The following is a 12,618-nucleotide window of genomic DNA, read 5'->3' as shown; positions in this document are numbered from 1 at the left end:
GTACCCAGAGGCACAAACAGCCCCCCCCAGCCCAATAAATAGTGACTGTCTGTGGCACCTTACAGCCCCCCTGGCATTCCCAGTACCCAGAGGCACAAACAGCCCCCCCCAGCCCAATAAATAGTGACTGTCTGTGGCACCTTACAGCCCCCCTGGCATTCCCAGTACCCAGAGGCACAAACAGCCCCCCCCAGCCCAATAAATAGTGACTGTCTGTGGCACCTTACAGCCCCCCTGGCATTCCCAGTACCCAGAGGCACAAACAGCCCCCCCAGCCCAATAAATAGTGACTGTCTGTGGCACCTTACAGCCCCCCTGGCATTCCCAGTACCCAGAGGCACAAACAGCCCCCCCAGCCCAATAAATAGTGACTGTCTGTGGCACCTTACAGCCCCCCTGGCATTCCCAGTACCCAGAGGCACAAACAGCCCCCCCAGCCCAATAAATAGTGACTGTCTGTGGCACCTTACAGCCCCCCTGGCATTCCCAGTACCCAGAGGCACAAACAGCCCCCCCAGCCCAATAAATAGTGACTGTCTGTGGCACCTTACAGCCCCCCTGGCATTCCCAGTACCCAGAGGCACAAACAGCCCCCCCCAGCCCAATAAATAGTGACTGTCTGTGGCACCTTACAGCCCCCCTGGCATTCCCAGTACCCAGAGGCACAAACAGCCCCCCCAGCCCAATAAATAGTGACTGTCTGTGGCACCTTACAGCCCCCCTGGCATTCCCAGTACCCAGAGGCACAAACAGCCCCCCCCAGCCCAATAAATAGTGACTGTCTGTGGCACCTTACAGCCCCCCTGGCATTCCCAGTACCCAGAGGCACAAACAGCCCCCCCCAGCCCAATAAATAGTGACTGTCTGTGGCACCTTACAGCCCCCCTGGCATTCCCAGTACCCAGAGGCACAAACAGCCCCCCCCAGCCCAATAAATAGTGACTGTCTGTGGCACCTTACAGCCCCCCTGGCATTCCCAGTACCCAGAGGCACAAACAGCCCCCCCAGCCCAATAAATAGTGACTGTCTGTGGCACCTTACAGCCCCCCTGGCATTCCCAGTACCCAGAGGCACAAACAGCCCCCCCAGCCCAATAAATAGTGACTGTCTGTGGCACCTTACAGCCCCCCTGGCATTCCCAGTACCCAGAGGCACAAACAGCCCCCCCCAGCCCAATAAATAGTGACTGTCTGTGGCACCTTACAGCCCCCCTGGCATTCCCAGTACCCAGAGGCACAAACAGCCCCCCCAGCCCAATAAATAGTGACTGTCTGTGGCACCTTACAGCCCCCCTGGCATTCCCAGTACCCAGAGGCACAAACAGCCCCCCCCAGCCCAATAAATAGTGACTGTCTGTGGCACCTTACAGCCCCCCTGGCATTCCCAGTACCCAGAGGCACAAACAGCCCCCCCCAGCCCAATAAATAGTGACTGTCTGTGGCACCTTACAGCCCCCCTGGCATTCCCAGTACCCAGAGGCACAAACAGCCCCCCCAGCCCAATAAATAGTGACTGTCTGTGGCACCTTACAGCCCCCCTGGCATTCCCAGTACCCAGAGGCACAAACAGCCCCCCCAGCCCAATAAATAGTGACTGTCTGTGGCACCTTACAGCCCCCCTGGCATTCCCAGTACCCAGAGGCACAAACAGCCCCCCCAGCCCAATAAATAGTGACTGTCTGTGGCACCTTACAGCCCCCCTGGCATTCCCAGTACCCAGAGGCACAAACAGCCCCCCCAGCCCAATAAATAGTGACTGTCTGTGGCACCTTACAGCCCCCCTGGCATTCCCAGTACCCAGAGGCACAAACAGCCCCCCCAGCCCAATAAATAGTGACTGTCTGTGGCACCTTACAGCCCCCCTGGCATTCCCAGTACCCAGAGGCACAAACAGCCCCCCCAGCCCAATAAATAGTGACTGTCTGTGGCACCTTACAGCCCCCCTGGCATTCCCAGTACCCAGAGGCACAAACAGCCCCCCCAGCCCAATAAATAGTGACTGTCTGTGGCACCTTACAGCCCCCCTGGCATTCCCAGTACCCAGAGGCACAAACAGCCCCCCCAGCCCAATAAATAGTGACTGTCTGTGGCACCTTACAGCCCCCCTGGCATTCCCAGTACCCAGAGGCACAAACAGCCCCCCCAGCCCAATAAATAGTGACTGTCTGTGGCACCTTACAGCCCCCCTGGCATTCCCAGTACCCAGAGGCACAAACAGCCCCCCCAGCCCAATAAATAGTGACTGTCTGTGGCACCTTACAGCCCCCCTGGCATTCCCAGTACCCAGAGGCACAAACAGCCCCCCCAGCCCAATAAATAGTGACTGTCTGTGGCACCTTACAGCCCCCCTGGCATTCCCAGTACCCAGAGGCACAAACAGCCCCCCCAGCCCAATAAATAGTGACTGTCTGTGGCACCTTACAGCCCCCCTGGCATTCCCAGTACCCAGAGGCACAAACAGCCCCCCCAGCCCAATAAATAGTGACTGTCTGTGGCACCTTACAGCCCCCCTGGCATTCCCAGTACCCAGAGGCACAAACAGCCCCCCCCAGCCCAATAAATAGTGACTGTCTGTGGCACCTTACAGCCCCCCTGGCATTCCCAGTACCCAGAGGCACAAACAGCCCCCCCCAGCCCAATAAATAGTGACTGTCTGTGGCACCTTACAGCCCCCCTGGCATTCCCAGTACCCAGAGGCACAAACAGCCCCCCCCAGCCCAATAAATAGTGACTGTCTGTGGCACCTTACAGCCCCCCTGGCATTCCCAGTACCCAGAGGCACAAACAGCCCCCCCCAGCCCAATAAATAGTGACTGTCTGTGGCACCTTACAGCCCCCCTGGCATTCCCAGTACCCAGAGGCACAAACAGCCCCCCCCAGCCCAATAAATAGTGACTGTCTGTGGCACCTTACAGCCCCCCTGGCATTCCCAGTACCCAGAGGCACAAACAGCCCCCCCCAGCCCAATAAATAGTGACTGTCTGTGGCACCTTACAGCCCCCCTGGCATTCCCAGTACCCAGAGGCACAAACAGCCCCCCCCAGCCCAATAAATAGTGACTGTCTGTGGCACCTTACAGCCCCCCTGGCATTCCCAGTACCCAGAGGCACAAACAGCCCCCCCAGCCCAATAAATAGTGACTGTCTGTGGCACCTTACAGCCCCCCTGGCATTCCCAGTACCCAGAGGCACAAACAGCCCCCCCCAGCCCAATAAATAGTGACTGTCTGTGGCACCTTACAGCCCCCCTGGCATTCCCAGTACCCAGAGGCACAAACAGCCCCCCCAGCCCAATAAATAGTGACTGTCTGTGGCACCTTACAGCCCCCCTGGCATTCCCAGTACCCAGAGGCACAAACAGCCCCCCCAGCCCAATAAATAGTGACTGTCTGTGGCACCTTACAGCCCCCCTGGCATTCCCAGTACCCAGAGGCACAAACAGCCCCCCCCAGCCCAATAAATAGTGACTGTCTGTGGCACCTTACAGCCCCCCTGGCATTCCCAGTACCCAGAGGCACAAACAGCCCCCCCCAGCCCAATAAATAGTGACTGTCTGTGGCACCTTACAGCCCCCCTGGCATTCCCAGTACCCAGAGGCACAAACAGCCCCCCCCAGCCCAATAAATAGTGACTGTCTGTGGCACCTTACAGCCCCCCTGGCATTCCCAGTACCCAGAGGCACAAACAGCCCCCCCCAGCCCAATAAATAGTGACTGTCTGTGGCACCTTACAGCCCCCTGGCATTCCCAGTACCCAGAGGCACAAACAGCCCCCCCAGCCCAATAAATAGTGACTGTCTGTGGCACCTTACAGCCCCCCTGGCATTCCCAGTACCCAGAGGCACAAACAGCCCCCCCCAGCCCAATAAATAGTGACTGTCTGTGGCACCTTACAGCCCCCCTGGCATTCCCAGTACCCAGAGGCACAAACAGCCCCCCCAGCCCAATAAATAGTGACTGTCTGTGGCACCTTACAGCCCCCCTGGCATTCCCAGTACCCAGAGGCACAAACAGCCCCCCCAGCCCAATAAATAGTGACTGTCTGTGGCACCTTACAGCCCCCCTGGCATTCCCAGTACCCAGAGGCACAAACAGCCCCCCCAGCCCAATAAATAGTGACTGTCTGTGGCACCTTACAGCCCCCCTGGCATTCCCAGTACCCAGAGGCACAAACAGCCCCCCCAGCCCAATAAATAGTGACTGTCTGTGGCACCTTACAGCCCCCCTGGCATTCCCAGTACCCAGAGGCACAAACAGCCCCCCCAGCCCAATAAATAGTGACTGTCTGTGGCACCTTACAGCCCCCCTGGCATTCCCAGTACCCAGAGGCACAAACAGCCCCCCCCAGCCCAATAAATAGTGACTGTCTGTGGCACCTTACAGCCCCCCTGGCATTCCCAGTACCCAGAGGCACAAACAGCCCCCCCAGCCCAATAAATAGTGACTGTCTGTGGCACCTTACAGCCCCCCTGGCATTCCCAGTACCAGAGGCACAAACAGCCCCCCCAGCCCAATAAATAGTGACTGTCTGTGGCACCTTACAGCCCCCCTGGCATTCCCAGTACCCAGAGGAACAAACAGCCCCCCCAGCCCAATAAATAGTGACTGTCTGTGGCACCTTACAGCCCCCCTGGCATTCCCAGTACCAGAGGACAAACAGCCCCCCCCAGCCCAATAAATAGTGACTGTCTGTGGCACCTTACAGCCCCCCTGGCATTCCCAGTACCCAGAGGCACAAACAGCCCCCCCCAGCCCAATAAATAGTGACTGTCTGTGGCACCTTACAGCCCCCCTGGCATTCCCAGTACCCAGAGGAACAAACAGCCCCCCCAGCCCAATAAATAGTGACTGTCTGTGGCACCTTACAGCCCCCCTGGCATTCCCAGTACCCAGAGGCACAAACAGCCCCCCCCAGCCCAATAAATAGTGACTGTCTGTGGCACCTTACAGCCCCCCTGGCATTCCCAGTACCCAGAGGCACAAACAGCCCCCCCAGCCCAATAAATAGTGACTGTCTGTGGCACCTTACAGCCCCCCTGGCATTCCCAGTACCCAGAGGCACAAACAGCCCCCCCAGCCCAATAAATAGTGACTGTCTGTGGCACCTTACAGCCCCCCTGGCATTCCCAGTACCCAGAGGCACAAACAGCCCCCCCAGCCCAATAAATAGGGACTGTCTGTGGCACCTTACAGCCCCCCTGGCATTCCCAGTACCCAGAGGCACAAACAGCCCCCCCAGCCCAATAAATAGTGACTGTCTGTGGCACCTTACAGCCCCCCTGGCATTCCCAGTACCCAGAGGCACAAACAGCCCCCCCAGCCCAATAAATAGTGACTGTCTGTGGCACCTTACAGCCCCCCTGGCATTCCCAGTACCCAGAGACACATACAGCCCCCCCCCCAGCCCAATAAATAGTGACTGTCTGTGTAAGGGTTAATCTTTTAACTCCGTCTGTGCTTCTCTGCACTATATCTAAGCAGTCACGAACCGGTTCGATTTAATCTGTGCGTCGGCGAAACATCTGATATCGTCTGCGCATGTGCGCTGATCAGGGAACTTGTACAAACGATACAACCAGTATGTGTATTGCAAACAAGTACGACTTTATTTTGTTTTGATATTACTTATATAGTAGATAGAAAAACACATCCCATTATGCTTACGTATCATGGGTGGGTACATTGCAATTATTAGTAGAAATACAGAAATTATTTAATTAGCTGCTGAAGCTTTATTATGATCTCTTAGCCTTGAATATTAGCTGAGATAATCAAGGCCAAGAGCAACTTGGACAAAGACAAGATAATGAGGATAATCATAACAATTGAAGTAACACATTCACAGGCCTTCATGATTGAAAACAAAATTGTGTAAATTCAGCATTAAGCAATTTAAACCCCTATCATTAACTAGCTCGGTCTCACAGGAACAGTTTTGTGTGATCTCCACTACACTTACCTTAGGGACCAACTCACAATATAAAGGTAAATATCTGCACAACAGCAGCCTAGAGCCCACTGAGCATGTGCAGTGCCACTGACACACAGACCTGCTGTGGACAAAGTTAAAGGCCAGGATCATTAGTTCATAGGGCTGCTGACTCTCTGGGCTGGTACAGGGAGTTCAGTACATAAAATACAGCATTTCCAGCCAGAGTTTAGTTTTTGAATTATTTGCCTTCCTCTTCTGATTCTTTCAAGCTTTTAAATGGGGGTCACTGACCCAGTAGATAAAAAAACAAAACAAAAAACTATTGCTCTGTGAACTTTATTTTTTATCCTTCTATTCAGACCCTCTCCTATTCATATTCCTGTTTCTCATTTAAATCACTGCCTAGTTGCTAAGGTAAAAAGGCCCTGGCAACAAGATAGCTAAGGTTCCAAACTGGAGAGCTGCTGTACAAAAAGCTAAGCACAGGTATAGGACCTGTTATCCAGAATGCTCAGGACCTGGGGCTTTTTTCGGAAAAGGGATCTTTCCGTAATTCGGATCTCCATACATTAAATTTACTAAAAAAATTATTTAAACATCATTTAAACCCAATAGGGCTGTTCTGCCCCCAATAAGGGGTAATTATATCTTAGTTGGGATCAAGTACAGGTACTGTTTTATTATTACAGAGAAAAGGGAATCATTTAACCATTAAATAAACCCAATAGGGCTGTTCTGCCCCCAATAAGGGGTAATTATATCTTAGTTGGGATCAAGTACAGGTACTGTTTTATTATTACAGAGAAAAGGGAATCATTTAACCATTAAATAAACCCAATAGGGCTGTTCTGCCCCAATAAGGGGTAATTATATCTTAGTTGGGATCAAGTACAGGTACTGTTTTATTATTACAGAGAAAAGGGAATCATTTAACCATTAAATAAACCCAATAGGGCTGTTCTGCCCCAATAAGGGGTAATTATATCTTAGTTGGGATCAAGTACAGGTACTGTTTTATTATTACAGAGAAAAGGGAATCATTTAACCATTAAATAAACCCAATAGGGCTGTTCTGCCCCCAATAAGGGGTAATTATATCTTAGTTGGGATCAAGTACAGGTACTGTACTTGATCCGTTGTTCTAATATCCCTTGTTCTAATAAGCCTGAATTCGCCCGATATAACCCACCCGTAGGTGGGGATACCGGGAGAAGATCAGCTCGCTTGGCAACGTGTATGGCCGCCAATATTCTTCCTTCCTGGGCCGAACACACTATATAATCCTAGAGGTAGAGCCAGGGTAGACCTTTATCTGTGGCTCCTTGTTTAGTGTGGCAGCTCCGTCAGTCTCCCTTGTGCTCTATCCGATTCTCAGTTCATTCTCCAGGCTCAGTTCCCCTTGAAATTTTTGTGTCTTTTTGTTGCCCTGCCGCACTGCATCCAGAATAGCAAGATCTTGGTCTGGCCCGATGTTCAGCGTCACCTGAGAGGAGAGCAAAAAGAGGAGAGCAAGATTAATTCACATCTCCTCTCACCCCCACAGGGCCCTTACCCATAGGGGTTCCTTCTTAGTTTGGTTATGAGCCGTCTCACTGCGTGTGTTTAATCCTCTAGTACAGCAATAGTAGTGTTATGAATTTTAAGCTCCCCCTACTGGCTAGAAAATGTAACTGCTGCTCCAAATATCATATTACAGGTATGGGATCACTTATCTGGAAACCCGTTATCCAGAAAGCTCTGAATTACAGAATGCCGTCTCCCATAGACTCCATTTTAAACCTGATTTTCTTTTTATCTGTAATAATAAAACAGTACCTGTACTTGATCCCAACTAAGATATAATTACCCCTTATTGGGGCAGAACAGCCCTATTGGGTTTATTTAATGGTTAAATGATTCCCTTTTCTCTGTAATAATAAAACAGTACCTGTACTTGATCCCAACTAAGATATAATTACCCCTTATTGGGGGCAGAACAGCCCTATTGGGTTTATTTAATGGTTAAATGATTCCCTTTTCTCTGTAATAATAAAACAGTACCTGTACTTGATCCCAACTAAGATATAATTACCCCTTATTGGGGCAGAACAGCCCTATTGGGTTTAATTAATGTTTAATTGATTTTTTAGTAGACTTAAGGTATGGAGGTCCAAATTACGGAAAGACCCCATACCCAGAATACCCTTGGTTCCGAGCATTCTGGATAATGGGTTTTTACCTTCAAGTATGTTATAGAATGGTCAATTTTTAATTAGTCTTCATTTTTTTCATAGTTTTTTTTTTTTAATCATTTGCATTCTTCGTCTGGCTCTAAATGGGGGTCACTGACCCCGGCAGCCCATAAACTACTGCTCTGTGAGGCTACAGTTTTATTGTCCTTTTTTATTACTTATCGTTCTATTCAGGTGCTCTCCTACTCATGTTCAAGTCTCTTATTCAAAGCGCTGACTGGTTGCTAGACTAATTTGAACCCAAGCAACCAGACAGCTGCTGAAATTTCGAATTGGAAAGCTACTGAACAAAAGCTAAGTAAAATCCACAAATAAAAAAAAAAGACCAATTGCAAATTGTCTCAGAATAGCCATCTCTTCTACTAGATTGTACTAGAAAATACCAGCCTGTGTGTTTTCCCCTGTTTGGTTAAGGTGACACTTAATATTTATTCTCTGCCATCTTGTTTCTGTATATAGATATGCTTTCGTATAAGGCAATGAGATGCGTGCAACAGAAAATCTTGCCGTCGGTCTATCCCAGACTCACCTTGAATAGTTGCTTCTCTACATCCTTTAACCGCTGTCTCAGCAGCTTGATGTCAGTCTTATAGCCCTCTACCTCCATGTTGCGCCTTTTCTCCAGAGCCTCGTATCTCTGCGCCATCAATTGCAGCCGCTTGGCCACCTTATCTGAACGTTCCTGGTATAAGAATAACATTGGATATTAATCTCACAAACAGATGTTGGGTAACTGTAACACTACAGGAGGACTAGGGGAGATAACCAGTCACATTTTTATAAAAGCGAACAAAGCGGTTTTTAATTATTTGCTTTCTTCTTCTGACTCTTTCCACAGTCAAATGGGGGTCACTGACCCCGGCAGCCAAGAAACTATTGCTCCGCGAGGCTACTTTTAATTGTGTTGATTTGAAAAACCCATCATACTGTTCTTCGACTTCAGCTTATTCTTCCGCTTTTTCTTCTTATTCTTAGCGCCCCCCATTTTCTAAACGCTACTCCACCTACAGCTTTAGGGGTACAACACCCAGACTCCCCACACTTCTTCGCCCTATAGCGGAGCAGGCTGCTTGTGCTTTTCTAAGCGATTCCCCCCGTCTTTTTGTGGCGCTGCTCCGAACACCCCAATTTTCCATTGACTTTGACAGGGAAGAGTGAAATGAAGAATGAAACAGCGACAATTGCTGGATCCCAAAGGGGGAGGGGCCAACAACAGCCAATCAAATATAACCCATTGACTTTAATGGGAAAATTTAAACTGCGGCCAATCTTACAGCTCTGAGGCTACAGTCCCCAAACTTGGATCACATAGTCATGGGGCCAGCCTGAATGAAAATATGATGATTGTTAGATGCCCAAAAGTGGGCGGAACTGTGAACAGCCAATTAGATTTTACGTACTGACTTGGCGAAAATCCAACCTGCTGCCATTCTCACAGTAATAACACCGGGGTCCCCAGACTCTGCAGAGTTAATGCAAAGTTTGCAGAGTTAGTCACTGGGTAAGTACAATTCCAGGTTAGAAAAAGTGGGCGGAGCCACTAACTGCCAATCAGATGTCACTTGTTGACTTTCAGTGGGGAAATTTAAATTGCTGCCATTCAGACAGTATTAAAACCAGGGTCCCCAAACTTTGCACAGTGGTTTTTACTATAGAACTGTGGTCCAAGGTTAGAAACAGTGGGCGGAGCCAACAGATCAAATTTCCTTTAGTGACTTCACGTTTTTTAACCCAACATAAAGTTTGTTCTCAAACTTCCATTTCTAGTTGTTATTGTTATTTCTTTATTCAGGCCCTCTCCTATTCATATACCAGTCTCTCACTCAAACCACTTCCTGGTTGCTAATTGGGTAATGTAAACCCTAGCAACCAGATGACTCGGGAGTGGCTGAACAAAAAGTAAAAGGAGATTTTGTGATACTCACCATTAAATCCTTTTCTCTCAGGGCGTCTGTGGGACACAGGGACCATGGGGTATAGTATCTACCAGCAGGAGGCAGGACACTAGAGAGGAAGAAGAGTATGAAGCCCCTCCTCCCTGCTACTATACCCCCGTGCACAGGGCCGCCATCAGAAATCACGGGGCCCCTCACAAAAAAAATTTCTGGGCCCCCTCCCACAAATACAAAGGACTCACAGATATGAGACATTGGTAGGCAGCAGGGCCCCCCCTAGTACATTGGTAGCCAGCAGGGCCCCCCCAGTACATTGGTAGCCAGCAGGGCCCCCCCTAATACATTGGTAGCCAGCAGTGCCCCCCCTAGTACATTGGTAGCCAGCAGTGCCCCCCCTAGTACATTGGTAGCCAGCAGTGCCCCCCTCTAGTAAGTTGGTAGCCAGCAGTGCCCCCCTAGTACATTGGTAGCCAGCAGTGCCCCCTAGTACATTGGTAGCCAGCAGTGCCCCCCCTAGTATATTGGTAGCCAGCAGGCCCCCCAGTACATTGGTAGCCAGCAGGGCACCCCCAGTACATTGGTAGCCAGCAGGGCCCCCCCTAATACATTGGTAGCCAGCAGTGCCCCCCCTAATACATTGGTAGCCAGCAGTGCCCACCCAGTACATTGGTAGCCAGCAAACCCCCCCTAGTACATTGGTAGCCAGCAGGGCCCCCCTAGTATATTGGTAGCCCAGCAGTGCCCCCCTAGTACATTGGTAGCCAGCAGTGCCCCCCTAGTACATTGGTAGCCAGCAGTGCCCCCCCTAGTATATTGGTAGCCAGCAGGCCCCCCCAGTACATTGGTAGCCAGCAGGGCCCCCCCTAATACATTGGTAGCCAGCAGGGCCCCCCCTAATACATTGGTAGCCAGCAGTGCCCCCCCTAATACATTGGTAGCCAGCAGTGCCCACCCAGTACATTGGTAGCCAGCAAACCCCCCCTAGTACATTGGTAGCCAGCAGGGCCCCCCTAGTATATTGGTAGCCAGCAGTGCCCCCCCGAGTACATTGGTAGCCAGCAGTGCCCCCCCTAGTACATTGGTAGCCAGCAGTGCCCCCCCTAGTACATTGGTAGCCAGCAGTGCCCCCCCTAATACATTGGTAGCCAGCAGTGCCCCCCCTAGTACATTGGTAGCCAGCAGGGCCCCCCCCTAGTACATTGGTAGCCAGCAGTGCCCCCCCTAGTACATTGGTAGCCAGCAGGGCCCCCCCCTAATACATTGGTAGCCAGCAGTGCCCCCCCTAGTACATTGGTAGCCAGCAGGGCCCCCCCTAATACATTGGTAGCCAGCAGTGCCCCCCCAGTACATTGGTAGCCAGCAAACCCCCCCTAGTACATTGGTAGCCAGCAGGGCCCCCCCTAGTATATTGGTAGCCAGCAGTGCCCCCCCTAGTACATTGGTAGCCAGCAGTGCCCCCCCCTAGTACATTGGTAGCCAGCAGTGCCCCCCCTAGTACATTGGTAGCCAGCAGTGCCCCCCCTAGTACATTGGTAGCCAGCAGTGCCCCCCCTAATACATTGGTAGCCAGCAGTGCCCCCCCAGTACATTGGTAGCCAGCAGTGCCCCCCCTAATACATTGGTAGCCAGCAGTGCCCCCCTAGTACATTGGTAGCCAGCAGGGCCCCCCCAGTACATCGGTAGCCAGCAGGGCCCCCCCTAAAACATTGGTAGCCAGCAGTGCCCCCCCCAGTACATTGGTAGCCAGCAGTGCCCCCCCTAATACATTGGTAGCCAGCAGTGCCCCCCCTAGTACATTGGTAGCCAGCAGGGCCCCCCCTAATACATTGGTAGCCAGCAGTGCCCCCCCTAATACATTGGTAGCCAGCAGTGCCCCCCCAGTACATTGGTAGTCAGCAAACCCCCCTAGTACATTGGTAGTCAGCAAACCCCCCTAGTACATTGGTAGCCAGCAAACCCCCCCTAGTACGTTAGTAGCCAGCACAGCACAATCCTTCGGTGACGGCTCCTCGACGACGGCTCCTCCGGCGAGGTCCTTCGTTCCCAACAGCACTGCACTTCTGAGTGCCGAACATCTTGTACCGGAAGGCTCCGGGGGTGCTGATACCCGTGTTGGAGTATGCTCTGGAGCAGAGGGGAGGTGACTTCCTCCAGGCAATGCGAGCTCTGCATATGGTCTTGCGGGTCCTGCGGTACGTGTCTGTACCCCGATGGAGGTGAAATTTTTATGCCCGACCGGGTCCAAGAGTGGAGTTCCAATTCCTTGGGAATGGAAGTAACGTGGTTGACTGAGGGAAGGCGCCACCCTTGGAACAATGATGGCAAGTGTTCGTGGGACTGCCTGGTCTGCGTGGAGGAAGGTAGGTAGGGACGCTGATGTAAATGCGGAGGTCTCAGGCACTCCGTGGTTAGGAGGTATCTGTCAAGAGGACTGTCTTGGAGGTAGGCAGACAAGGGAGATGGTGGCCGGGGCCAGTGTTGCCGAGTAGGCAGGAGCCTGGTTGAGGTCCCAAGTGGGGTCGCAAGGAGGAGTGTGTTTTCCTGTGGGAAGTGGTGACGTCCG

The 12,618-nt window shown here is 51.7% G+C and overlaps 2 protein-coding genes across 3 annotated transcripts in view; one reads left to right on the top strand and one right to left on the bottom strand.

Annotated features, from left to right (window-relative positions):
* Positions 1 to 12,618, top strand: part of LOC108645372 (serine/threonine-protein kinase mig-15-like) — a 429,797-nt gene that overhangs the window by 351,636 nt on the left and 65,543 nt on the right. The window lies entirely within an intron of this gene.
* The window catches only part of LOC101733480 (coiled-coil domain-containing protein 77), a 123,969-nt gene continuing 118,339 nt past the window's right edge, over positions 6,989 to 12,618 (bottom strand). The window contains exons 3-4 of one of the 2 annotated variants that reach the window (XM_031892223.1): positions 8,690 to 8,842; positions 6,989 to 7,412 (exon numbers count right to left, since the gene is read on the bottom strand). In XM_031892223.1, coding sequence (XP_031748083.1) covers positions 7,290 to 7,412; positions 8,690 to 8,842 — 276 coding nt within the window. In that variant the 3' untranslated portion in view covers positions 6,989 to 7,289. The remainder of the gene's footprint in view (positions 7,413 to 8,689; positions 8,843 to 12,618) is intronic. The other variant, XM_031892222.1, reaches the window with a different exon arrangement.

The sequence above is a fragment of the Xenopus tropicalis genome, chromosome 8 (genome assembly GCF_000004195.4).
Source record: "Xenopus tropicalis strain Nigerian chromosome 8, UCB_Xtro_10.0, whole genome shotgun sequence".
NCBI classification, from domain to species: domain Eukaryota; kingdom Metazoa; phylum Chordata; class Amphibia; order Anura; family Pipidae; genus Xenopus; species Xenopus tropicalis.
The sequence above is the reverse complement of the archived record's forward strand: the minus strand, read 5'-3'. Positions and strand labels throughout refer to the sequence as shown.